At 42.6% G+C, this 27,001-nt stretch overlaps 1 protein-coding gene across 1 annotated transcript in view; it reads right to left on the bottom strand.

The window, feature by feature from the left end:
- The window catches only part of adpgk2 (ADP-dependent glucokinase 2), a 51,852-nt gene extending 27,583 nt beyond the window's left edge, over positions 1–24,269 (bottom strand). The window contains exon 1 of the mRNA XM_063055582.1: positions 23,788–24,269. Coding sequence (XP_062911652.1) covers positions 23,788–23,962 — 175 coding nt within the window. The 5' untranslated portion in view covers positions 23,963–24,269. The remainder of the gene's footprint in view (positions 1–23,787) is intronic.
- Between the last annotated feature and the right edge of the window lie 2,732 nt (positions 24,270–27,001).

The following is a 27,001-nucleotide window of genomic DNA, read 5'->3' as shown; positions in this document are numbered from 1 at the left end:
TCGTAAGACATAAGAACACAGGAGCAGCAGTAGGCCATTTGGCCCACCAAGGCAATGCACACAAAATGCCGGAGGAACTCAGCAGGCCAGGCAGCATCTATAGAAAAAAGTACAATTGACCATTCGGGCTGAAACCCTTTGGAAGGACTAGGGGAAAAAACTGGGGAGTAGAGTTGAAAGGTGGGGGGGGGGGAAGAGAGCAATAGGTGAAACTTGGAGGGGGAGGGATGAAACAAAGAGCTAGGAAGATGATTGGTGAAAGAGACAGAAGGCTATGGAAGAAAGAAAAAGGGGGGGGGGCGGAGGAGCACCAGAGGGAGGTGATGGGCAGGCAAGAAGATAAAATGAGAGTGGGACAAGGGGATGGGTAATGCCGGGGGGCGGGGGGGCATTACTGGAAGTTTGAGAAATCGATGTTCATGCCATCAGGTTGGAGACTACCCAAATGGAACACAAGGTGTTGTTCCTCCAACCTAAGTGTGGCCTTATTCCAACAGTGGAGGAGATCATGGATGGACAAATGGGAATGGGAAGTGGAATTAAAATGGGTGACCTCTGGGAGATCCCGCTTGTTCTGGCGGACGGTCTCCCAATCTACTTCGGGTCTCACCAATACACAAGAGGCCACACCGGGAGCACGGAACACAGTATATGACCCTAACAGACTTACAGGTGAAGTGTCACCTCACCCGGAAGGACTGTTTGGTGTCCTGAATGGTAGTGAGGGGGGAGGGGAAGGAAAGATGTGTTTGGTGGTGGGATCCAGTTGGAGATGACGGAAGTTTCAGAGAAATATGTGCTGGACACAGAGACTGGTGGGGTGGTAGCTGAGGACAAGAGGAACCCTATCTCTGGTAGCACAGCAGGAGGATGGGGTAAGAGCAGATGTGTGCGAAATGGAAGAAATGCCATTGAGGACAGCGTTGATGGTGGAGGAAGGGAAGCCACTTTATTTGAAAAAGGAGGACATCTCAGTCGTTCTAGAAAGAAAAGCCTCATCCTGAGAGGAAATGTGGTGGAGACTGAGGAATTGAGAGAAGGGGATGGCATTTTCACAAGAAGCAGCGTGGGATGAGGTATAGTCCAGGTAGCTGTGAGAGTTCATTGGTTTTTAATAGACATCAGATGATAAGCTGTCTCTAGAGATTGAGACAGTGAGATTGAGAAAGGGAAGGGAAGTGTCAGAAATGGACCAGGTGAATTTGAGAGCCAGGTGGAAGTTGGAGGCAAAGTGGATGAAATCAACAAGTTCAGCACAGGCACAGGAAGCAGCGCCAATGCCATCATTGATGTAGTGTAGGGACAGTCACCAGTGTAGGCTTGCAACGTAGACTGTTCCACATAGCCAACAAACAGGCAGGCATCACTGGGACCCATGCGAGTGCCCATGGCTACCCCTTTTTTTACCCTTGGCCTACCAAGGGTTCACTCTCATGAAAGGTGTTCTAATGTCAGCCTCCGAGACAGATTTACAGGGTAGATTTATTCTTCCTTTCAAAGCATGCACAAAAGCTCATCTGGGAGTAAAGCATTACAGCCATTCATGATGTTAGGTTTCGTCTTGCAAGAAGTAATGCCCTGCAAACTCCGCAGAGCTGATGTGCATCCGATTCCATCTCTAACCTCAATTGGAATTGTTTTATCACTCTTAAAACAGCCTTCCTTAGGTCATGCCTGGACTCCTTGTATGGTTCTGGATCACTGGTTTGAATGCCACAGATCAAGCCCTCAACAGATTATCAATTTCTTAGTTCACCCACGGCTTTTGGTTTGGGTATGTCCGGTATGTTCTCAAAGGCACACACTTATCCACACAGATCTCGATGAAGTCTATGACAACTGTGACATATTCATTTAGACCCAAAGGTGAATCCCTGAATATCATCCAGTCCACCAACTCAAAGCAATCGGTGGGCTGTACAATGTCCAAAAGGTGCTGATTGTGGTGGGCTTTTGATGTACTCCCATCCAACACAACCATGTTTGCTTGAAGCTTTTCAGAACACAAGGACACCCAGAGATCATGGATATACAGCAAATCAAACAGGAGAAAATAGCCTGAAAATTAGTAACTGTTATATACACACACCAACTTTATTTGAATTTTATTTGAGTAGGTTATTGAATGATTCGTCGACCCTACTTAGTTGTTTGAAGAGATTGAGAAATAAAACTGCAGATACAGTAGATCTAAAATATAGGAAATAGTTCACAATTCAGGCAGCACAGGGAAAGAGAAACAGAGTTTAGTACACATCCGTATAAACAGACACCTCATCGGTATAAACACAACGCCTTCTATGCACACTTTGAAAGGGAGGACACATCTACAGCTGTGAAGATCCCTGCTGCACCTGATGACCCTGTGATCTTTGTCTCAGAGGCCAATGTTAGACTGTCTTTAAAGACAGTGAACCCTTGCAAGGTAGAAGGTCCCGATGGAGTACCTGGTATGACTCTGAAAACCTGTGCCAGTCAACTAGCGGGAGTATTCAAGGCCATTTTCAACCTCTCACTGCTACGGGCAGAAGCTCCGACTTGCTTTAAAAAGGCAACAATTATACCAGTGCCAAGGAATAATAATGTGGGCTGCCTTAACGACTATCGCTCGGTAGCACTCACATCGACAGTGATGAAATGCTTTGAGAGGCTGGTTATGATTAGACCGAACTCCTGCCTCAGCAAGGACCTGGACCCACTGCAATTTGCCTATCGTCACAATAGGTCAACAGCAGACACAATCTCAATGGCTCTTCACACAGCTTTAGACCACTTGGACAACACAAACACCTAGGTCAGGATGCTGTTCATCGACTATAGCTCAGCATTTAGTACCATCATTCCCACAATCCTGATTGACAAGTTGCAGAACCTGGGCCTCTGTACCTCCCTCTGTAATTGGATCCTCGACTTCCTAACCGGAAGACCACAGTCTGTGCGAATTGGTGATAACATATCCACCTCGCTGACGATCAACACTGGCGCACCTCAGGGGTGTGTGCTTAGCCCACTGCTCTACTCTCTGTATACACATAACTGTGTGGCTAGGCATAGCTCACACACCATCTACAAATTTGCAGACGATACAACCATTGTTGGTAGAATTTCAGGTGGTGACGAGGGGGCATACAGGAGTGAGATATGCCAACTAGTGGAATGGTGCCGGAGCAAAAACCTGGCACTCAATGTCAGTAAGATGAAAGAGCCGATTGTGGACTTCAGGAAGGGTAGGATGAAGGAACACGTACCAATCCTCATAGAAGGATCAGAAGTGGAGAGAGTGAGCAGCTTCAAGTTCCTGGGTGTCAAGATCACTGAGGAGCTAACCTGGTCCCAACATATTGACACAGTCATAAAGAAGGGAAGACAGCAGATATACTTTATTAGGAATTTGAAATACGCTCAAAAACTTAGATAGTTGTACCGCTGAGAGCATTTTGACAGGCTGCATAGCTGTCTGGTATGGAGGGGCTACTGCACGGGACCAAAAGAAGCTGCAGAAGGTTGTAAATCTAGTCAGCTCCATCTTGGGTACTAGCCGACAAAGTACCCAGGACACCTTTAGGAAGTGGTGTCTCTGAAAGGCAGCGTCCATTATTAAAGACCTCCAGCACCCAGGGCATGCACTTTTCTGTTACCATCAGGTAGGAGATACAGAAGCCTGAAGGCACACACACAGCCATTCAGGAACAGCTTCTTCCCCTCTGCCATCCGATTCTTAAATGGACTTTGAAGCTTTGGACACTACCTCACTTTTATTTTTAAATATGCAGTATTTCTGTTTTTGCACATTTTTAAAAATAATCTACTTTGATTTACTTGTTTATTTATTTATTATGTTTTATTTTATTTTTATTATTTTTTTCTCTCTCTCTGTGCTAGATTATGTATTGCATTGAACTGCTGCTGCTAAGTTAACAAATTTCATGTCACATGCCGATGATAATAAACCTGATTCTGAATTTCAACCAAGCTTAAAATATGACTTCATGGTTCCGGTGACGTCATCGTTCAGAATGGCAGCTTAAATCAGTAGCTCCTCTGGAAAAAAAAACACATATTTTGCCCCGTTAATCCATCAAATACCTTTCGAAAATATCTGAATTGATAAGGGGGGCAAGAATGGGGAAAAAGATTGGAGATAAAAAAAGCATCACTGCAGAGCCTATGGAAGAGAGAGGTGCAGCGCGCGGCTCTCCCGCACGTGCACGAAGCTGACGCTGGGCCTCGTTCAGGCAAAGCGACAAATATGATAAAGATTCTGGAAGAGATAAGGGAAGTCCAAAAAGATATAAAAGAGTGACTAAATGATATAAAGTCAGAGCTCGCCAATGTCAATCAGAAAATAGCCGTGGCAGAGACTCGAATTGAGAAGGTGGAAGATCGCGTGCAAAACGTGGAACAGATACTATGTAAGACGATAAAAATATTAAATCAACAGGAAAGTAAATTGCTTGACCAGGAGGGAAGATCACGACGGAAAAATACCAGGATTTATAATGTTCCCGAAGGAGCGGAGGGATTGTCGATGGTAGACTTTGTAGACAAGCTGCTGCGGGACATGCTGGAGATTCCCCCGACTATGGAAATTAAAATTGAGAGGGCGCATCGTTCGCTCGTCCCGTGGCCTCCCAGAGACAGAGAAAGTAAGCCGCGCTCAACAGTACTTAGATTCATTCGATTCAAGAGCAAGGCGGAGATTCTACAGAGTGCCTGGGGTAAGAAGAGGGTTTTTTGGAACGGGAAGTTAATATATTTCAATCATGATTACCCCCGGTGGTCCTACTGAAATGGAAGGAATATTCCGACGCGAAACAAATATTAAAGCAAGAAAAGATTAAATTCCAAACCCCCGTACCCTGCTAAACTGAGGGTATTTTACCAAGAAGAGATACGACTGTATCAGACAGTGGAAGAGGCGACTACAGACATGAACAACAGAGGACTGCCCGTTAGCGTGGTCAAACCAAGGGAAAGTCTGGCTGAGCAGTTAGCCCAGTCTGCTTGGGAAATAGTAAGAGAACCGAGAAAGCAGGGGATGGGAACAGGACAAGAGAAGGATATTAGGAAGAGACTGTGAGTTCTCTGAGGACAGCCCTCACCTCCTCCAGAAGAGCCATAAGGTTTGACTGACTTTAAAAGTGCTGATAAACTAAACGAAAGCAAAAATAGATGGTGATATAGCTATCTCGAGAAATACGTATTATAATGTGGATTTTATATTACTCAATTTTTTAAAATTCATTTATTGCAACACTGAGCGTCATAGGAAGTCATTCCTGCCTGTGGCCATCAAACTTTACAACTCCTCCCTTGGAGAGTCAGACACCCTGAGCCAATAGGCTGGTCCTGGACTTATTTCCTGGCATAATTTACATATTACTATTTAACTATTTATGGTTTTATTTATGGTCATACACTGCGCCTAGTCCCATCTCCAGCCATTTCGACTCTGTCTTGCCACTGGATCCAGATGGGAATTGGGAAGAGAGAGTGAGGCTGATGCTGCACAACTCTCCCTCACTTAAATCCAAATCATGCGCTGGTCTCGACACCAGATGGTGTCGAGGTCCTCATCGACGTCGACGATGGACGAACAACAACTATTTAATTAGTTATGGTGCAACTGTAACGAAAACCAATTTCCCTCGGGATCAATAAAGTATGACTATGACTATTCATTCCTTTTTCCCCACCTAAATGAGAATATATACATGGGAGGAATACACAGGGAAATCATTTCTGTGTAATGGACGTAGTTTTTTTTAAACTTACTTTTATAGGTACTGCAACGGGGGCCCTCAACTCACAGGTAGGAGGGGCTATCCCCCAGGGCTAAACTTTTCTTCTAGCTCAACCCAGGGTCATCTAGAGACACATCTTGGAATCATACCTTTGTTACCTTTTTTTAAAAAAATTATTTGCGTTTCTTGGCTCTTATTTGTTCAGGGAGTAGATCGATTAAGTTATATTCTGCAAATTTCAATGATATACAAACAGATAAATACACATGGCTAAGGACAAAGTACACTTCATTTCTTATAATGTCAATGGACTGTTGAATCCAGTCAAGCACACTAAAGTTCTATCAAAAATGAAAAAAGAACAAGCCCATGTAGTATATTTACAGGAAACTCACTTAAGTGATAATGAGCATGGAAAATTAAAGACAATGGGCTTCACTAATTTGTTTTTCTGCTCATATAAATCAGGACATAGAATAGGAGTTGCTATTCTCATCTTAAGCAAGCTAAATTTTGAAAAAGTATTTGAAATGGGAGATAAGGAGGGCAGATATATTCTGGTAAGGGGGAATATAGATGGAAATCCAGTTACTTTATTGAATATATACGCATCCCCAAGAAGTGATATTAGTTTCTTCCAGAAAATTACTAATATTATGGTAATGGAAACAGAAGGTCTCTTGATATGTGGGAGAAATTTAAATTTACAATTACAACCAAATTGATAACTCAATTTGTCAGACTCTTCCAATATAAAAACTTATGAAACAAAATCCTTACATAAGAAAGTTAACACTCTTTTTGAGGATGTTGGTCTAATTGATATGTGAAGGGACCTTTTCCCCGACAGAAGAGATTACACTCATCATTCTGCCCCCCATTCTGTATACAGTATACAAGAATAGACTATTTCATAACATTTGGAAAAGATGGAGACAAAATAATCACCTGTGGAATTGGGACAATAGATATAAGTGACCATGCACCTATCTATCTGTTGATTCTGACCTACAACCAAAGAATACTATTTGGAAACTAAATTCAAGTCTACTCAATGATCCCTATTTTAAGGAACAAATTAAAAAAGAAATTGGTCTTTCCTTAGAATTCAATGACAATGGAGAGGTTTCACCTCCCATTCTATGGGATACTCTGAAGGCTATCTTAAGAGGGAAAATTATAGCGATATTTTCATAAAAGAAAAAAAAAAGGAATAAAGCATTAGAGGAATTACAAAATAAGCTGAAGGAACTAGAAAAAATACACAAATTGAGTTTGGAACAGGATACACGAGGAAATTTTAAAAATTAGGAATGAAATTAATAGTTTGGCTACACAAGAAATTAGAAAAAATTTAATGTTTCTGAAACAGAGACACTATGAAAGTGGACCTAAATCTATGAAAATACTGGCGTGGAAACTGAAAAAAAGATAGCAGAAAATACAATTCATAGAATTAGGGATCCAAGAACAAAAGTGTTAAAAAAAAAAATAAGCTAAGTGAAATTCAAGAAGCTTTTGAAATGTTTAACAAAACTCTATATTCCAAAGTTCCAGGGGGAAGCATAACCCAAATTGACACCTTCCTGAATTCTTTAGAGTTACCCACTTTAAGCAAAGAACAAAATAGAACGATGACTGCTGACATAACTGAAGCTAAACTAAAAACTGCAATGAGTAGGCTTAAATTAAACAAGTCATCAGGATCAGATGGATATACGGCAGAGTGGTATAAAGAGTTTAGGAGTGAGTTAATTCCTGTTTTACTCCCCACACTCAACTGGGCCCTATGAAAGGCGCAAAATGCCACCCAGCTGGAAGGAGGCGATAATCTCAGCTATACCAAAAGAAGGCAAGGATAAAATGAAATGTGGGTCATTTAGACCAATATCTGTTCATAATGTGGATTATAGAATATTTACCTCCATCATGGCCAAGTGATTAGAAGAGTTTCTACCCACACTGATACATAATGATCAGACAGGTTTTATACAACAACGCCAAACACAAGATAATATACGAAGGACACTTCACATTATGAATCATACATTAAAAAAATGAAATTGAAGCAATAGTGATAAGCGTGAATGCTGAAAAGGCATTTGATTCGGTTGATTGGAATTTTCTTTACAGAGGGTTTACATAGATTTGGTCTACATGACACAATTTTTAAAACTATACAGGCACTATATGACAATCCTACCGCCAGGATTAAAATCAATGGATATTTATCTGATAGTTTTACCCTAGAAAGGGGCAGGAGACAGTGTTGTGCATGGTCACCGCTACTCTTCATGTTATATCTGGAACCATTAGCTCAATACATCAGACAAAATGAAGATATCAGGAGAATTACTATTAAAGGGACAGAGCATAAATTGGCCTGTTACACGGACCACATTTTGATCTACCTAGGGCAACCAACATACTCTTTACCTAAATTGATGCAATCCTTTGAACAATATGGCCAATTATCAGGATACAAGATCAACATAGATAAAACCCAACTACTTTCATATAACTATAGCCCATCAAGAGAAATTGAAAGTAGATATCCTTGGGCATGGCAAATGGAGTCCGTCAAATATTTGGGCATCATTATGCCAAAAGATTTGGCAAAATGATCAGAATGCAATTATCAGCCTATATATAAAAAAATTAAGGAAGATATAACAAGATGGAACCTAATTCTTTTTCTTGGTCTCAGTTCAAGGATTGAATTATTAAAATGAATATACTGCCCAGACTACTATATCTCTTTCATAGAGATTAACCAAAATCAATTCAATGAATGGAACAAGATGCTATCAGCCTAGGGTTCGTCTCAAAACTTTGCAATTAGCCAAGGAAAAGGGGGGATGGGGCCTACCTTCTCTTAGAGATGATTATTTTGCAGCACAGTTGAGAGCCGTGATATACCGGTGCAACCCATCATATGACGCTCAACAGAAAAACATTGAGGAGAGGATACTTTCCATCCCCATACAGGCAATTTTGGCTGATAACAACCTACAAAGTTACATAAATAATATTGACAACCCATGGGTGAAATGGACTCTTAAAATATGGAAAATTATAAAAGAATATAAACTAGAGAGAGACATTGCAATTCTTAAATGGTGTGCATATGACTCGGATTTTACACCGAATAAACTGGATGCTAGATTTAAGGACTGGACAGCTAAAGGAATAACAGCTATTTGCAATTTTATGAAAGAAGGAACACTGTTCAGTTTTGAAATGCTCAAAGAGAAACGTTTATTAGAAAAACAAGACTTTTATCAGTATGTACAGATGCAATAGTATGTTAATAGGACGGTTAAAAATGTAACCAAGGCAAGTACATGTCTGATATAGCTACTTAGAAAAGCATATAATTCACACAATGGCAGTAGAATAATTTCAAGCATGTATAAGGGTTTGTCAAATCTTAAAACACATACATTAAAACAAAATGGGAGAAGGAAGGAGGGAGACTGGACAATAATATGGAGGTATAAATGGAAGTGTACCAGTTCACAGAAATGGAGGGAGTTCAGGTGGAAAAACTTGATAAGATATTTTATTACACCCTCTCAGAAATCCCATTATGATAGTAACCCCCCCTGCTTGCTGGAGAAATTGTGGAAATCAAAATGCAAACTATCATATTTTCTGGGAATGCCCCGTTATCAAATACTATTGGAGTGGGATACACAATGCCCTACAAGACATCTTTAAATGTGAAATACCCTTAGAGAGTAAGACCATATATTTTGGGTATATACCTCAAGAATGGTTGAAAAAAGATAAATATTTAATGAATGTACTGCTGGTGGCTGGTAAAAAGACCCTTATCAGGAAATGGTTATCACAGGAGAGCCCAATTTTAATGTATGGATGGAAGTTACACAATGGGTATTTACAAAATGGAGAAGATAACAGCATCTGTTAATCATAAGTTGAAACAATTTTATTCATACTGGAAAAATGGTTTAACTACATAACACCTCATAGGCCTGATTTTATTCTCACAAGTCAATGGATAGGTTGTAAAAAAAATCACTCCCTACTTTGTACATAGATTTTCTTCTTTCGATTGTTCTTTCTTTCCTCTCCTTTCTGTAAGTGTATACCTCATAAATATTATGTGGAGATTTGTGACAAATATGATTATATGTACAGTATCTGAAATACATCTTATGGAAATGTCTGTTTGACGAAATTCAATAAAAAATAAATTACAAAAAAAAAACTTCATAAGGCTCCCAAAAGTGGCTCTGGTCTCAACTCTTTCACAGCCCTTTTCTCAGAGCAACCTAAGACCTGCTTCTAAATGCTCATAAGCTCATTAGGTGTATAAGATGATGAGAGGCATTGATCGTGTAGATAGTCAGAGGCTTTTTCCCAGGACTGAAATGGATAACACAAGAGGGCACAGTTTTAAGGCTTGGAAGCAGGTACAGAGATGATGTCAGGGGCAAGTTTTTTCACGCAGAGAGTGGTGAGTGCGTGGAATGGGCTGCCGGTGACAGTGGTGGAGGCGGATACAATAGGGTCTTTGACGAGACTCTTGGATAGGTACGTGGAGCTTAGAAAAATAGAGGGCTATGGGTAACCCCAGGTAATTTCTAAACTAAGTACATGTTCGGTACAGCATTGTGGGCTGAAGGGCCTGTACTGTGCTGTAGGTTTTCTGTTTCAAAGCCCATATCCCTATTTAAAATTATCACCTTTGCTGTTCTTGGGAATAGCCAATGTAACTTCAAAGTTTAAAAGAGGTAGAGAGAAAACAAAATTATTATCCACTTAGCCAGATGTTGGTGGCAGAAAAAAATGCTCGTCTATTAGAAAAGAAGTAATAGCAGCGCACTTGCAGAGGAGTGAAAATTGACTGCTTTTGTTTTAATTATGATTTTTCTAATAAAAACTGGGTACAATTTATGCTTTTCTTATGAATGCTACGTGATGCTGCTGTTTGTCAATAACCTGTGGATTTTTGTACCTGTGTATTTGACAATAAATGTTGCAAGTAGCAAGATCAGATGAAGTCATTATGAATTCAGGAAAGAAAATTCATGCTTGACAAACCATGTGGGATTTTTATTTTGCGGATATAATTGACAGTGTATGCGGTGTATTTAGACTTTCAGAAGCTATCAGTAAGGGCATATGAAAAGTTAAAGCACTTGGGATTAGGGATAAGGTGCTGCGAGTGATAGAGAACTAAATAGTGTAGCACAAGAGCTTTCCCTTTGCACCACCATGTACATGCTCATGATGATGACAGTCTAACTAATGCTATCTGCCTGCACATGATCCATATCCCTCCTTTCCCTGCTTCTTCATGCACCTGTCTAAATGCCTCAAACACTGCATTCAGATCTGAATCCATCACCTCCCAAGGCTGCACCTATTGGGCAATATTAATACATTTGCATCAAATGTCCTTTAAGCTTTATTTCTATGCCCTCTAATTTTTAAAATTTCCACCTCAGAAACATAACTCTGAACATTTTCCCTCATAATTTCATAATTCTGTACACAGCTCAGAACGTCACAAAAAACAGCTTCTCTTCCACAGATGCTGTCAACACTTGTCACTGCCTCAGTAAGGCAGCCAGCACAAAGACATACACATCTCAGATATCGTCTCTTCTTCTACCTACCCCCCGCCCTAAAAGATACAAGAACCTAAAAGCATTGACTACTGAATGTCTCCAAGTATGATAAGATGGACTCGTGACCTCCCAATCTACCTCATCTTGACCTTGCACCTTATTAACTGCCTGCAATGCTTTCCCTCTGTAAATGTTATATCTTATTCAGCACTCAGATTGGTGCTGGATTCCAAGAGCGGGAATTTCCAGAGTGGCCACGAGATGCCTTTTTCGAGCCGCTCAGGCTTGAGCCCACTAGGGGATCAGCTATTCTGGATTGGGTGTTGGGTAATGACCCAGAATTGATTAGAGACCTTAAGGTAAAAGAACCCTCAGGGGCAAGTGATCGTAATATGATCAAATTCACCCTGAAATTTGAGAAGGAGAAGCTAAAGTCAGATCTATCAGTATTACAGTGAAGTTAGGGAAATACCGAGGCATAAGAGAGGATTTGGCCAGAATTGATTGGAAAAGAACAATGGCAGGGATGACGGCAGAGCGACGATGGCTGAAATTTCTGGAAGCAATTAGGAAGACACAGGATATATAGATCCCAAAGAGAGAGAAGTATTCTAAAGGAAAGATGACACAACCATAGCTAACAAAAGAAATCAAAGCCAACATAAAAGTCAAAAGAGAGCACATATAATAGAGCAAAAACTAGTGGGAAGTTAGAGGATTGGGAAACTTTTAAAAACCAACAGAAGTCGAGGGGGAGCAATATCCTTGCAGGTAAGTTTGCTAGCATGGTTCGGGAGGGTTTAAACTAATTTGCGAGGGGGATAGGACCCAGAGCAATAGAGCAGTGAAAGTAGTGCATGGAGTAAAGCCAGATCTAACATACAGAGAGGCTTTGAGGAAAGAGAAGCAGAATAAACGGTGTAAAGACAGTGAGGTAGAAGGGCTGAAATGTGTGTACCTCAATGCAAGAAGCATCAGGAACAAAGGTGATGAACTGAGAGCTTGGATACATACATGGAATTATGATGTAGTGGCCATTACAGAGACTTGGCTGGCACCAGGGCAGGAATGGATTCTCAATATTCCTGGATTTCAGTGCTTTAAAAGGGACAGAGAGGGCGGAAAAAGGGGAGGAGGGGTGGCATTACTATTCAGGGATACTATTACAGCTACAGAAGGGTGGGTAATGTTGCAGGATCCTCTTTTGAGTCAATATGGGTGGGAGTCAGGAACAGGAAGGGAGCAGTTACTCTACTGGGGGTATTCTATAGGCCCCCTGGTAGCAGCAGAGATACAGAGGAGCAGATTGGGAGGCAGATTTTGGAAAGGTGCAAAAATAACAGGGTTGTTATCATGGTGACTTTACTTCCCTAATATTGATTGGCACCTGATTAGCTCCAAGGGTTTAGATGGGGCAGAGTTTGTTAAGTGTGTCCAGGATGGATTCCTGTCACAGTAGGTGGACAGGCCGACCAGGAGGAATGCCATACTAGATCTAGTACTAGGTAATGAACCAGGTCAGGTCACAGATCTCTCAGTGGGTGAGCATCTGGGGGACAGTGACCACTGCTCCCTGGCCTTTATAATTATCATGGAAAAGGATAGAATCAAAGAGGACAGGAACATTTTTAATTGGGGAAAGGCAAATTATGAGGTTATAAGGCTAGAACTTGCGGGTGTGAATTGGGATGATGTTTTTGCATGTGGTCGTTGTTTAGAGATCTCTTGCGGGATGTAAGGGATAAAGTTGTCCCGGTGAGGAAGATAAAGAATGGTAGGGTGAAGGAACCATGGGTGACAAGTGAGGTGGAAAATCTAGTCAGGTGGAAGGCGGCAGCATACATGAGGTTTAGGAAGCAAGGATCAGACAGGTCTATTGAGGAATATAGGGAAGCAAGAAAGGAGCTTAAGAAGGGGCTGAGAAGAGCAAGAAGGGGGCATGAGAAGGCCTTGGCGAGTAGAGTAAAGGAAAACCCCAAGGCATTCTTCAATTATGTGAAGAAAAAAAGGATGACAGGAGTGAAGGTAGGACCGATTAGAGATAAAGGTGGGAAGATGTGCCTGGAGGCTGTGGAAGTGAGCGAGGTCCTCAATGAATACTTCTCTTCGGTATTCACCGATGAGAGGGAACTTGATGATGGTGAGGACAATATGAGTGAGGTTGATGTTCTGGAGCATGTTGATATTAAGGGAGAGGAGGTGTTGGAGTTGTTAAAATACATTAGGACAGATAAGTCCCCGGGACCTGATGGAATATTCCCCAGGCTGCTCCACGAGGCGAGAGAAGAGATTGCTGAGCCTCTGGCTAGGATCTTTATGTCCTCGTTGTCCACGGGAATGGTACCGGAGGATTGGAGGGAGGCGAATGTTGTTCCCTTGTTCAAAAAAGGTAGTAGGGATAGTCCGGGTAATTATAGACCAGTGAGCCTTACGTCCGTGGTGGGAAAGCTGTTGGAAAAGATTCTTAGAGACAGGATCTATGGGCATTTAGAGAATGATGGTCTGATCAAGGACAGTCAGCATGGCTTTGTGAAGGGCAGATCGTGTCTAACAAGCCTGATAGAGTTCTTTGAGGAGGTGACCAGGCATATAGATGAGGGTAGTGCAGTGGATGTGATCTATATGGATTTTAGTAAGGCATTTGACAAGGTTCCACATGGTAGGCTTATTCAGAAAGTTAGAAGGCATGGGATCCAGGGAAGTTTGGCCAGGTGGATTCAGAATTGGCTTGCCTGTAGAAGGCAGAGGGTGGTGGTGGAGGGAGTACATTCAGATTGGAGGATTGTGACTAGTGGTGTCCCACAAGGATCTGTTCTGGGACCTCTACTTTTCGTGATTTTTATTAACGACCTGGATGTGGGAGTAGAAGGGTGGGTTGGCAAGTTTGCAGATGACACAAAGGTTGGTGGTGTTGTAGATAGTGTAGAGGATTGTCAAAGATTGCAGAGAGACATTGATAGGATGCAGAAGTGGGCTGAGAAGTGGCAGATGGAGTTCAACCCAGAGAAGTGTGAGGTGGTACACTTTGGAAGGACAAACTCCAAGGCAGAGTACAAAGTAAATGGCAGGATACTTGGCAGTGTGGGGGAGCAGAGGGATCTCAGGGTACATGTCCACAGATCCCTGAAAGTTGCCTCACAGGTGGATAGGGTAGTTAAGAAAGCTTATGGGGTGTTAGCTTTCATAAGTCGAGGGATAGAGTTTAAGAGTCGCGATGTAATGATGCAGCTCTATAAAACTCTGGTTAGGCCACACTTGGAGTACTGTGTCCAGTTCTGGTCACCTCACTATAGGAAGGATGTGGAAGCATTGGAAAGGGTACAGAGGAGATTTACCAGGATGCTGCCTGGTTTAGAAAGTATGCATTATGATCAGAGATTAACGGAGCTAGGGCTTTACTCTTTGGAGAGAAGGAGGATGAGAGGAGACATGATAGAGGTGTACAAGATAATAAGAGGAATAGATAGAGTGGATAGCCAGCGCCTCTTCCCCAGGGCACCTCTGCTCAATGCAAGAGGACATGGCTTTAAGGTAAGGGGTGGGAAGTTGAAGGGGGATATTAGAGGAAGGTTTTTTACTCAGAGAGTGGTTGGTGCGTGGAATGCACTGCCTGAGTCAGTGGTGGAGGCAGATACACTAGTGAAGTTTAAGAGACTACTAGACAGGTACATGGAGGAATCTAAGGTGGGGGCTTATATGGGAGGCAGGGTTTGAGGGTCGGCACAACATTGTGGGCAGAAGGGCCTGTACTGTGCTGTGCTGTACTATTCTATGTTCTATTAAGGCAATGAAAAAAGTCATTAAGGTACAGATGGAATACAAAAGTAAGCTAACCAATAACATTAAAAAAGGATACCAAAAGTTTCTTCAGAGACAGAGTGTAAAAGAGAGGCAAGCGTGGATATTGGACTGTTGTAAAATAATGCTGGAGAGGTAGTAATGGGGGACAAAGAAATGACAGTCAAACTGAATAAGTATTTTGCATCAGTCTCCACAGTGGAAGACTGTACTAGTATGGTGAAAGTTCCAGGTGTCAGGGATCATGAAGTGTGTGAAGTTACCATAACTAGTGAGAAGGTTCATGGGAAACTGGAAGGTCTGAAAGTAGATAAGTCACCGGACCAGATGATGTACACCCCAGGGTTCTGAAAGAAGTGGCTGAAGAGTTCTTGCAGGCAGTAATAATGATCTTTCAAGAATCACTGGATTCTGGAATGGTTTTGAAAGACTGGAAGTTTGCAAAATGTACTCCATTCTTCAAGAAAGAGAGGCAAAAGAAACTACAGGCCAGTTGGTCTAACCTCAGTGGTTGGGAAAATGTTGGAGTCAATTATTAAGGATGAAGGTTTCAGGGTACTTGGAGGCACATGATAAAATAGGCCATAGTCAGCATGGTTTCCTCAGGGGAAAATCTTCACCTGACAAATCTGTTGGAATTATTTGAAGTAATAACAAGCAGGATAGACAAAGGGGAAAATCGGTTGATGTTGTGTATTTGAATTTTCAGAAGGCCTCTGACAAGGAGCCACCCATGAGGTTGCTCAACAAGCTACAAGCCCATGGTATTACAGGAAAGATTTTAGCATGGATAAAGCAGTGGCTGACTGGTAGGAGGCAAAGAGTGGGAATAAAGGGAGCCTTCTCTGGTTGGCTGCCCGTGACTAGCGGTGTTCCACAGGGGTCTGTGTTGAGACCGATATGTTTTACGTTATATATAAATGATTTGGATGATGGAATTGATGGCTTTGTTGCAAAGTTTGCAGACGATATGAAGATGGGTGGTGAGGCAGGTAGTTTTGAGGAAATAAAAAGGCTACAGAAGGACTTAAATTAGGAGAATGGGCAAAGAAATGGCAGTTGGAACACAGTGTCAGGAATGGTATGGTTATGCACTTTGGTAAAAGAAAGGAAAGGATTGACTATTTTCTAAACGGAGAGAAAATACAAACTGAGGCACAAAGGGACTTGGGAGTCCTTGTGCAGGATTCCCTAAAGGTTAATTTGCACATTTAGTCTGCAGTGAGGAAGGCAAATGTGATGTGAGCATTTATTTCTAGAGGACTAGAATACAAAAGCAAGTATGTAATGTTGAAACTTCATTGGTGAGCAATGGTGAAACATTGGTGAGGCTTCACTTAGAATACTATGAGCAGTTTTGGCCCCTAACCTTAGAACGGATGTGCTGAAATGGAGAAGGTTCAAAGATGGCTCTCGAAAATCATTACAGGATCCAACGGCTTACGTGAAGCACGTTTGATGGCTCTGGGCCTGCATTTACTAGAATTCAGAAGAATAAAGGATGACTTCATTGAAACCTATCGAATGGTGATAGGTCTTGATAGAGTGAATGTTGTGAGGATGTTTCCTGTGCTGTGAGAGTCTAAGACAAGAGGACACAGCCTCAGAGTAGAGGGGTGTCCTTTTAGAATAGAGCTGAGGAGGAATTCCTCTAGCCAGAGAGTGGTGAACCTGTGGAATTCTTTGTCACAGGCAGCTGTGGAGGCCATCTTTATGTATATTTAAGACAGAGGCCAACAGATTCTTGATTGATCAGGGCATGATGGGATATGGGGAAAAGGCAGAAGATTGGGGCTGAGAGGAAAATTGGATCAGCCATGATGAAATGGTGATGCAGACTCGCTGGGCCAAATGGCCTAATTCTGCTACTCTGCTAGAATGGTCTTATTCTATCATTGTTTTTCCTTGTACTGCCTCAATGCACTGATGTGATGGTATATCTGTATGGATGACATGCAAGACAAAATTTTTTTCCACTGTAGTCATAGATCACTACAGCAGAATCATACCTTTCAACCTATCTAGTCCATGCTCAACTATTATTCTGTCTAGTCCCACCAACCTGCACTTGGACCATAGCCCTCCATATCCCATCCCATCACGAACCTATCCAAACCTCACTTAATCTACAGTACCTGTAATAGTAATAAACCAATTATACTTCTATCAGGTCACCCTTCAGCCTCTGATTTTCCAGAAAAAGCAACGCAAGTTTGAACACTCTCTCTTCTAGCTCACACATTCAAATCCAGGAAACATCTGCACCCTCTTTAACCTTTCTATGGTATGGGGACCCGAACTTCACACAATACCCACAATGTGACCGAACCAAAGCTTCACACAGCTGCAATGTGGCTTGCCAACTTCTGTACTCAGCACCCTGACAAACATCCTATCCACCTGTGTTGCCATTTTCAGGAAAGTATGGACTTTTAAGCAGCTGGCTAACAGAAAACAAGGTGTAGGAATAAACATGTCTTTCCTGAGCAGTAGACTGTGAACACCAAGGTATCACAAAGAACCCCAGACATTCACAATACAGATTAATGATGTTGAAGAGAAAATTAAATGCATTTCCAAGTCTGCAGACATTACAAAGCTGGTTGGGAGGAAAGCTTTGAGGAGGATGCTTCAGTTTGATTATGACAGATTAAAAGGAATGGGAAGATACATGATAATGCAAATAAACGTGGCAAAAACAGGAAGGCAGATATTCACTGAACCTCAATAGACTGGCAGAGGGGGAGGCGGTGTAACAAAGCAGTGACTGGTTACTCATGGTAGCAGGTAGGTACAGCAGACTTTCAGAGCAAGGGAGTTCAGGTTTTGGAGCAGGGATGTCATGCTGCAATTGTACGGGGCCACACCTTAAGTAAAATATGCACTTTTGGTCTCCTTATCTGTTTTTGCCATATGGGAAATTCGGTGAAGGTTCACCACACTGATCAACACTGACATATAAAGATCGAATGGATCAACTATACTTGTGTTCACAACAAGAGGGAATCTTGTAGAAACTTTCAAAATTCTAAAAGGTTAGGATCAGTTAAATAGAACACGCAACAGTACAGCAGAGGAACAAGCCTTTTGGCCCGCAATGTTGTGCCAAACAAATTGCATTAATAATCAAAAGGCCCAATTAAGCTAATCATTTCTGTTTACACAATATCCAACTCCTTCCATTTCCTGCACACTCGTGTCTAAGAGCCTCTTGAACACATCCACTGCATTTGCCTGTACCACCACCTTAGGCAGCACATCCCGGGCTCCCAACATTCTGCAAAACAAACACTGCTCCCTCACCTTAAATGCATGCCTTCTGGTATTAGACATCTCAACCCTGGGGGAAAAGATTCTCTTTCTATGCCTTTCATAATCTTATAAACCACTGAGGTCTCCCCTCAGTCTCTGTCGCTCCAGAGAAAACAAACCAAGTTTGCCTAAACTCTCCTTCTAGTACATGCCCTCCAAGAATCCTGATAACAATTAGGCCACTCGGCCCATTGGATCTGCACTGCATTCCATTGTGGCTGAGTTATTATTCCTCTCAACCCCATTCTCCTGCCTCTTATCAACCTCCACTTTAAATATATTCAAAGGCTTGGCCTCAATAGCTGTCCATGGCAATGAATGCTACAGATTCATCACCCTCTGGCTAAAGAAATGCCTTCTCATCTGTTCTCAATGAACACCCCTCTATTCTGTGGTTGTGTCCCTTTGTCATAGACTATAAGAAACATCCTCTTCACAGCCACTCTATCTAGGCCTTTCAATGTTCCCCCTCATTCTTCTAGATTCCAGCAAACACAGGCCCAGAGCCATCAAATTTTCCTCATATGATAACCCAGACTTCTTGAGAATCTGCTCTGCACCCTCTCCAATGACAGCAATCTTTTCTTAAATAAGGGACCCAAAAACTGCTCCTAATATTCCAAGTGCAGTCTGACCAATGCCTTATAAAGCCTCAGCATCACATCCTTGCCCTTATGTACTAGTCCCCTCAAAATGAATGCTAACATTGCATTTGCCTTCCTTTCTACCAACTCAACCTGCAAGTTAACCTTTAGGAATTCTCTTTGCACATCTGATTTTTGAAGTTTTTCTCCCATTTAGAAAATAGTCTATGCCTTTATTCCTTCACAATATTCCTGATAAACCTCTTTTGCACCCTCTCCAAGATTTCAACATCCTTCCTATAATGCAGTGACCAGCAGTAAATGCAATATTCCAGATGCAGCCTAATTAGTTTCATAAAGCTGCAATGCAACTCTTGACTCTCAAATTCATTTCCTTGATGAATAAATCTAAGCTTTTGTATGTATGTTTTAACCCGTTAACTTACAAAGCCACTTTCGAGACGCTATGAACTTGGACCCCAAGATCCTTCTGCATATAAACACCCTTAAGGGTCTTAAGAGACAGAGTACTGCCTCTTCACATCAGATCACCCAAAGTGTTACACTTTACATTTGGCTGGGTTAAATTCCATCTGCCATTTCTCAGTCCATATATACAACTGATCTATAACCTAATGCATCCTTTTATACTATTCACAACGCCACCAATCTTCATATCATCTACAAACTTCCTAACTCACTTATCTATATTTTCATCCAGGTCATTTATATACATCACAAATAGTGAAGATTACACCTCAGATCCCTGCAGAACACCACTAGTCACAGACCTCCTGCCAGAATATGTCCCATCAACCATGACCCTCTTTCTTCCATGGGCAAAGCATTTCTGAAGCCAAACAGGTGGATCCCAGGCATCAAAATCTTCTGGATGAAACTCCCATGAGACCTTGTCACAGGCTTTACTAAAATCCACATTGACAACATTCACATCTCTACCTTCATCAATCACCTTTGTGACCTCCTCAAAAAAAAACTCAATCACGTTAGTAAGACACGGCTTGCCCAGCATGGTCATGTTGACTGCTCCTAATTAGGCCATGGTTTTCCAAATACTCAAATGCTATCCCCAAGAATACTCTGATTACTTCCCTACCACTGACATGAGACTTACTAGTCTATTGTTTCCAGGATTATCCCCACTTCCTTTCTTGAACATTAGCTATTGCCAGTCCTCTGGGACCTCACTTGTGGCTAGAAAGGATACAAAGATAATGGTCAACACCCCAGCAATCTCATCCCTCTCCTCTCTCAATAATCTGGGGTATATCCCATCAGGCCCTGAGGAATTATCCACCTTAATATTCTTTAAGACACAACTCACCTTCCTTTATCTTAAAAAACCCTAGCAAATTAGCATGCTCCACACTGATCTCCCTATCTACCATGTCCTTCTTGATAAATAGTGAGGCAAAGTTCTCATTTAGGACCTCATCCATATCCTCCACCTCCTTCATACAAAATCCCTCCTTTATCCTTGAGTAGCCCAATACACTCCCAAGTTATCCTCTTGCTCTTGAGGAAAGTATAGAATGCCATAGAATTTTCTTTAATCCTATCTGCCAATGACTTTTCATAGCCCCAGTTGGCTTTCCTAATTCCCTTCATGAATTCTTTTGACTTCTTTGTAATCCTCAAGTGCTCTATATGATTCTAGCATCCTAAACCTTCCTATTTCTAACTAAATTCTACATCTCACTTGGCATCCAAGATTTCCTTGCATTGCCATCCTTGTCCTTCCTTCTTACCAGAACCAAACTGTCCTGCAGATCCATCCAGTTGGTCTTTAATCACCCTTCACTTGCCCAAAAACAGTTTTCTCCACTTCCTACCTAATGCTCTTGTATTTTGCCCTGCTCCAATTTAACACTCTCCAGCAAAGCTCATATTTATTATCTCCAGCCATCTTAAAACTTAAGGAGTTACAAATACTGTGCAGATACACCAAGTATGTTCCCAAATGGCAGGGTGTCCAGGACTAGCGACACAGATTAAGTTAACTATTAAAGACTGAGATTAGATGAAACTTCAGTGAGCAAAATGATTCCCAACTGTGTTATTACTTATTTTTTGCCAATTGTAAGAGTCAAAAATCACTGCTTTTTGAACACGTGCACACAACTGACACTACTTTAAAAACTGTTCGCTCTAAGCACGATGTAACATCTTGGGGGCGGGGGGGGGTGGAGAGACTCTTACAATGGCGTGAAGTTTTTGCTTTTTTTGCTATAGTATTTTCCAGGATGGAGCTTCTGGAAAAAGCAATTTGCAGGGTGGGTGGTGTCCACATTGGGCAATATCAACATTGGCTGTCAAGGCAATAAAAACCACAAAAAAATCTAAGAAATGCATGCTTCTGCAAGTTTATGTTTGGTAGCTGCCTGCCCACTGCCCTTTCAGCTAGCATTAATAATTTGATAAACTGCCTACTCTCTCTCCTTCTTTATGATACAAAGACGACCATATTGTGCAACTTTCAGTCCTGAATGACAACTAAATCCCAGTTCTCATTTTGAGGCACTGTCCACAAAATATTGGAGGAACTCAGCAGGCCAAGCAGCATCTGTGGAAAGGACTAGAGTCACCATTTCAGGCCCAGACCCTTGTGGTACATCATCATCATGTGCAGAGTTGTAAGAAGTGGGCGATCATGGTCTATCCATGACCATTACTGTTTCTGGCAAATTCTTCTACAGAAGTGGTTTGTCATTGCCTTCTTCTAGGCAGTGTCTTTACAAGATGGGTGACTCCAGTTGTCTTCAATACTCTTCAGTGATTGCCTGGTGTCAGTGGTCAGCATAACGTGTATACACATATACATACACAAACAAACCAAAAGTTTCGAAGGAAGCTGCAGAAGGTTCTAAATCTAGTCGGCTCCATCTTGGGTAGAAGCCTAAAAGTATCCAGGACATCTTTAGGAAGCGGTGTCTCAGAAAGGTGGTGTCCACTATTAAACACCTCCAGCACCCACGGCATGCCCTTTTCTCACTGTTACCAACAGGTAGGAGATACAGAAGCCTGCAGGCACACACTCCACTTCCCCTCTGCCATCCGATTCCTAAATGGACTTCGAAGCTTTGAACACTACCTCACTTTTTGTTTTAAATATACAGTATTTCTGTTTTTGCACATTTTTTAAAATAATCTATTCAATACATGTAATTGATTTACTTGTTTATGTATTATGTTTTATTATTTTTTTCTCTCTCTCTGCGAGATTATGTATTGTATTGAACTGCTGCTGCTAAGTTAACAAATTTCACACACATGCCGGTGATAATAAACCTGATTCTGAGATCAATAACGTCTAACACCTTTTCTCCTTTCTACCGGACCTTCCCATGCAATCACTAGAGATGCTACAAATGCAAACACGAGGAAATCTTCAGATGCTGGAAATTCAAGCAACACACATCAAAGTTGCTGGTGAACACAGCAGGCCAGGCAGCATCTCTAGGAAGAGGTATAGTCGACATTTCGGGCCGAGACCCTTCGTCAGGACTAACTGAAGGAAGAGCTAGTAAGAAATTTGAAAGTGAGGGGGAGGGGGAGATCCAAAATGATAGGAGAAGACAGGAGGGGGAGGGATGGAGCCAAGAGCTGGACAGATGATTGGCAAAAGGGATATGAGAGGATCATGGGACAGGGGGCCGAGGGAGAAAGAAAAGGGGGAGGGGGGAAAAACCCAGAGCATGGGCAAGGGGTATAGTGAGCCTAGGGAGAAAGCAGAATCTCCCAGTGGCCACACATTTTAATTCCACATCCCATTCCGATATGTCTATCCACGGCCTTCTCTACTGTAAAGATGAAGCCACACTCAGGCTGGAGGAACAACACCTTATATTCCGTATGGGTAGCCTCCAACCTGATGGCATGAACATTGACTTCTCTAACTTCCACTAATGCCCCATATCTCCCCCTCGTATGCCATCCATTATTTATATACACACATTCTTTTTCTCTCTGTCCCTCTCACTATACCCCTTGCCCATCCTCTGGGCTTCCCCCCCCTTTCCTTCTCCCTGGGCCTCCTGTCTCATGATCCTCTCATATCCCTTTTGCCAATTGCTGTCCAGCTCTTGGCTCCATCCCTCCCCCTCCTGTCTTCTCCTATCATTTTGGATCTCCCCCTCCCCCTTTCAAATCTCTTACTAGCTCTTCCTTCAGTTAGTCCTGATGAAGGGTCTCGGCCAGAAACGTCGACTGTACCTCTTCCTAGAGATGCTGCCTGGCCTGCTGCGTTCACCAGCAACTTTGATGTGAGATACTACAAATACTTATTTCCTTCTTCTCCACCTCATTCCCCCATCCAAACAATCCAGAGCCCCCGACAATCGGTCAATAGGAACATTTATGTCAGAGAAATGTATACAATACACATCCTGAAATAATGGCTGTTACAATTTACATTTCTCCATGATCCACATTCTAGGTACCATATAACTGATAACAATACATACTAAAATAACAAATGTACTGAGTGAGTAATTACACACTTTGTTTTTTTAAGTATTTCTTTCAGTTACACTGAGTACTGTTTTACTAAACAGCAAATTACAACAGCAGCAGAACAGCGTTTAACGATGTCATCAGGGTAGATTTTTTTTCAAGAAACCAGCTGCTTCGGAGAAGTTAATCGCTGGAACGATACACTGACAGGGCATCTCGTTTAACAAAGCTCACTTAACAATGGGAAGCCACCCCACTGCAGCTCCGTTTCCTCACCTACTGCCACTCGAGGCCGCCGGTGCAGGTCCACCTTCCTTTCGGCTTTCAGGAGCGACGACAGCACCGTCTCCAGCCGCGAGTCCAGCTCGTCGTCTACCTGATGCCGGTACCAATAAGCCATGAAGACGGCGCAGACGGAGATGGCCACCCCGCACTTGAGTCCGTGGCCCATGGCGGGTGCGGGGGCAACCGGTAACGGCGCGCGTGCTGCCGGCGGGGCCGACGGGTCACCACAGCAACAGAACGTGAGCCGAGATCGCAACAACCTCCACTCGGGAGGGAGGGGGCGTTACCACAGTAACACACGGGTGACGCTGACCCCCGACCCTGTGTAGATACACCGAAATGAAAACAAAACGGGGAGGAAATTAGTCTAAATAAGAATTGGTACAACTGTCAAGATCAAAAAGTACGGATGCGCTTCCCCACAACGCCCCAATATTCCGGGACCGAAAACCCCGGAGACGGTTATCGCTAAGATTGATCTCTATCCACCAATAAAAACAGATCAGGAAGTTCCGTTGGTCCAATGAGACTTCGGCTGGAGTCGGAATGGCGTCAAATCAGAACGGTTTAATAAAGTCAGGGCCGAGCGAGAAGGGGGCGGGACGAGACGAGACGAGCACCGTTCCTTGGGGAATGTGGCTGATGAGCAGGGCGGCTGTCCAATCAGATTGGCCGAGGGATATGTACTTGCGGGAGGTGGGGGTGAGTTGGAGCTGTGTGTATATCCACGTTGTGCAATTTGACGTTTTCAGTCTAACGTGGCGACCGAGTAGATTTACATCACAGATTTAAAAAGTTTGGAAAGAGACTGTTCATGTTGTTGTGTATGTGGCGATTCTTTGGAGGAATTATCCAGTTAGTTCTACTCTATCAGCATTGTCTAATGATCCTTCCCATTGTTATTGACGGCAAGCCGGGGCTCATGCCAACACTGTGGTTAGGGATGGTGAGTGTTAAATATCGAAAGGAATACACATAATAAAAGAGGGGTTTAGCATCTTTGAAAGCTATGCGTCTGATCTCCAACTGCATCGTATTCTATATTTATTATGGTAACTAGTTTCATGAGTGGAAGCGTGGCAAAAGAGAAGGGAATAAATCATAAACAAATCATGTATTCTCGCTTTTGCAGTCGCTGGAAGCCGACGTTTTGCTGAACATTCAATTATGCTTAGTTTACACTTGGATATGCTTAAGTTTCATCGATCAAAATTATGTTTGCTAATTGGTAATAAAGGATTGGAGTACATGCCCTTGACTTTTGGAGCAAACAATATTTGAGTGAAGCCGCATCATGTGAGTATTGTAAAACAAATTTGTAGGTTCGCCGGCAGCAGCTATTGGTTTGGCCACGACAGTGGAAATACCACCGACCTTGATGAATGGGTGTTCCGGAGTAGAGGAATGAGGAATCTGGGAGTACAAGATAGGCAAATCATTAAAGATAGTGCTGCTGGTTAGGAAAGCCACAAAAAACAAACAAACATGTTGTTGGGTTTATTTCTTTATTGTTTATTAGTAAAGAACAAAAAGATGGAAATTAATGCAAAGCTTATACTGAACTCTGCTTAGATCAATGCTACTATATTAGGAGTTTGAAGAGATTTGGCATGTCAACAAATACTCAGAAACTTCTATAGTTGTACCGTGAAGAACTTTCTGACAGGCTGCATCACTGTCTGGTATGGAGGGGCTACTGCACAGGACCGAAAGAAGCTGCAGAAGGTTTTAAATCTAGTCAGCTCCATCTTGGGCACTGGCTTACAAAGTACCCAGGACATCTTTAGGGAGCGGTGTCTCAGAAAGGCAGCGTCCATTATCAGACATCCCACCCTGCAAAAACTCATTTCAGGGTGGTAGCACCATCAATTTGCAGGAGACCCCCAGAACTTCCGGGAGAGGTGGGATGTCTGCAATAGGGTAGCTCCTTAGCAGCTAGCCAGCTAGTTTAAATAATGCTAGCTATGCTAATGAACGAATGACACCTGTTAAACTCACCTCAACATGTCTTTTACAGTCTTAACCCACCATGGGCAATAGAAAAGTCACTGTTGCAAACAGTGCAGCGAGCATCCCTGTCATTATATTTGACCCCTATTAAGCAGGGGTACACTTTAGGGTAGTCTGGGGTGACGTACGTTTCATCCTGTACATTGATTTCAGTTCAGCGTTCAATACCATCATCCCACAGAGACTAGTGGAGAAACTGTCGCTGCTTGGCCTTAGCACTGCCATGTGTCGCTGGATTCTGGATTTCTTGACGGAGAGACCACAGTCAGTCCATGTTGGCAGGAACATCTCTGACTCCATCACACTGAGCACTGGATCCCCACAAGGCTGTGTGCTTAGCTCATTGCTGTTTACACTGCTAACACATGACTGTGTAGCCAGATTCAAGGAGAACCTGATCATTAAATTTGCAGATGATACCACAGTGGTGGGGCTCATCAGCAAAAATGATGAAACTATGTACAGGGAGGAGGTCAAACACCTGGAGAGCTGGTGCAGGGATAACAACTTGATGCTTAATGTCACCAAAACCAAGGAGATGATTGTCGATTTCAGACGGTCTCAGCCTGAGCACACACCCCTCAGCATCAGCGGCTCCACAGTGGAGAGAGTGGAAAACATCAATTTCCTTGGGGTGCAGATCTCGGACAATCTCACCTGGTCCAGGAACACCTCTGGGATTGTGAAATGGGCCCAGCAGAGATTGCACTTTCTGAGGAAGCTTAAACAAGCATCACTCCCCACTAACATCTTAACTACATTCTACAGAGGCATGGTTGAGAGTATGCTGACCTTTTGCATCACAACCTGGTACTCCAGCTGCAGTGCTGTCGACAAAAAAGCCTTGCAGAGGGTGGTTAGGGGAGCAGAGAAGGTATTTGGGGTCTCCCTACCTTCTGTCCAAGACCTCTTTCAGAGTCGATGCTTCCAGAAAACACAGTACATCATTAAAGACCCCTCTCACCCTCTCCATGAACTGTTTGTTCTTCTGCCATCAGGCAAACGTTACAGGAGCATCAAAACTAAAACCACAAGGCTACTAAACAGCTTCCTCCCACAGGCAGTCAGACTGCTAAATAGCTGCTCTACCTGACATGTGGCTGTTGTGTTTTACTATTTATTGTTATGTTTATTATTTAGTGTTGCATTTGTTATGTTATGATTGCACTGCTCCTGAGAAACGCTGTCTCATTCT

This window comes from Mobula hypostoma, chromosome 8 (genome assembly GCF_963921235.1).
Source record: "Mobula hypostoma chromosome 8, sMobHyp1.1, whole genome shotgun sequence".
NCBI lineage: Eukaryota > Metazoa > Chordata > Chondrichthyes > Myliobatiformes > Myliobatidae > Mobula > Mobula hypostoma.
Note: the sequence above shows the minus strand (reverse complement) of the source record. Positions and strands in the feature narration are given on the sequence as shown.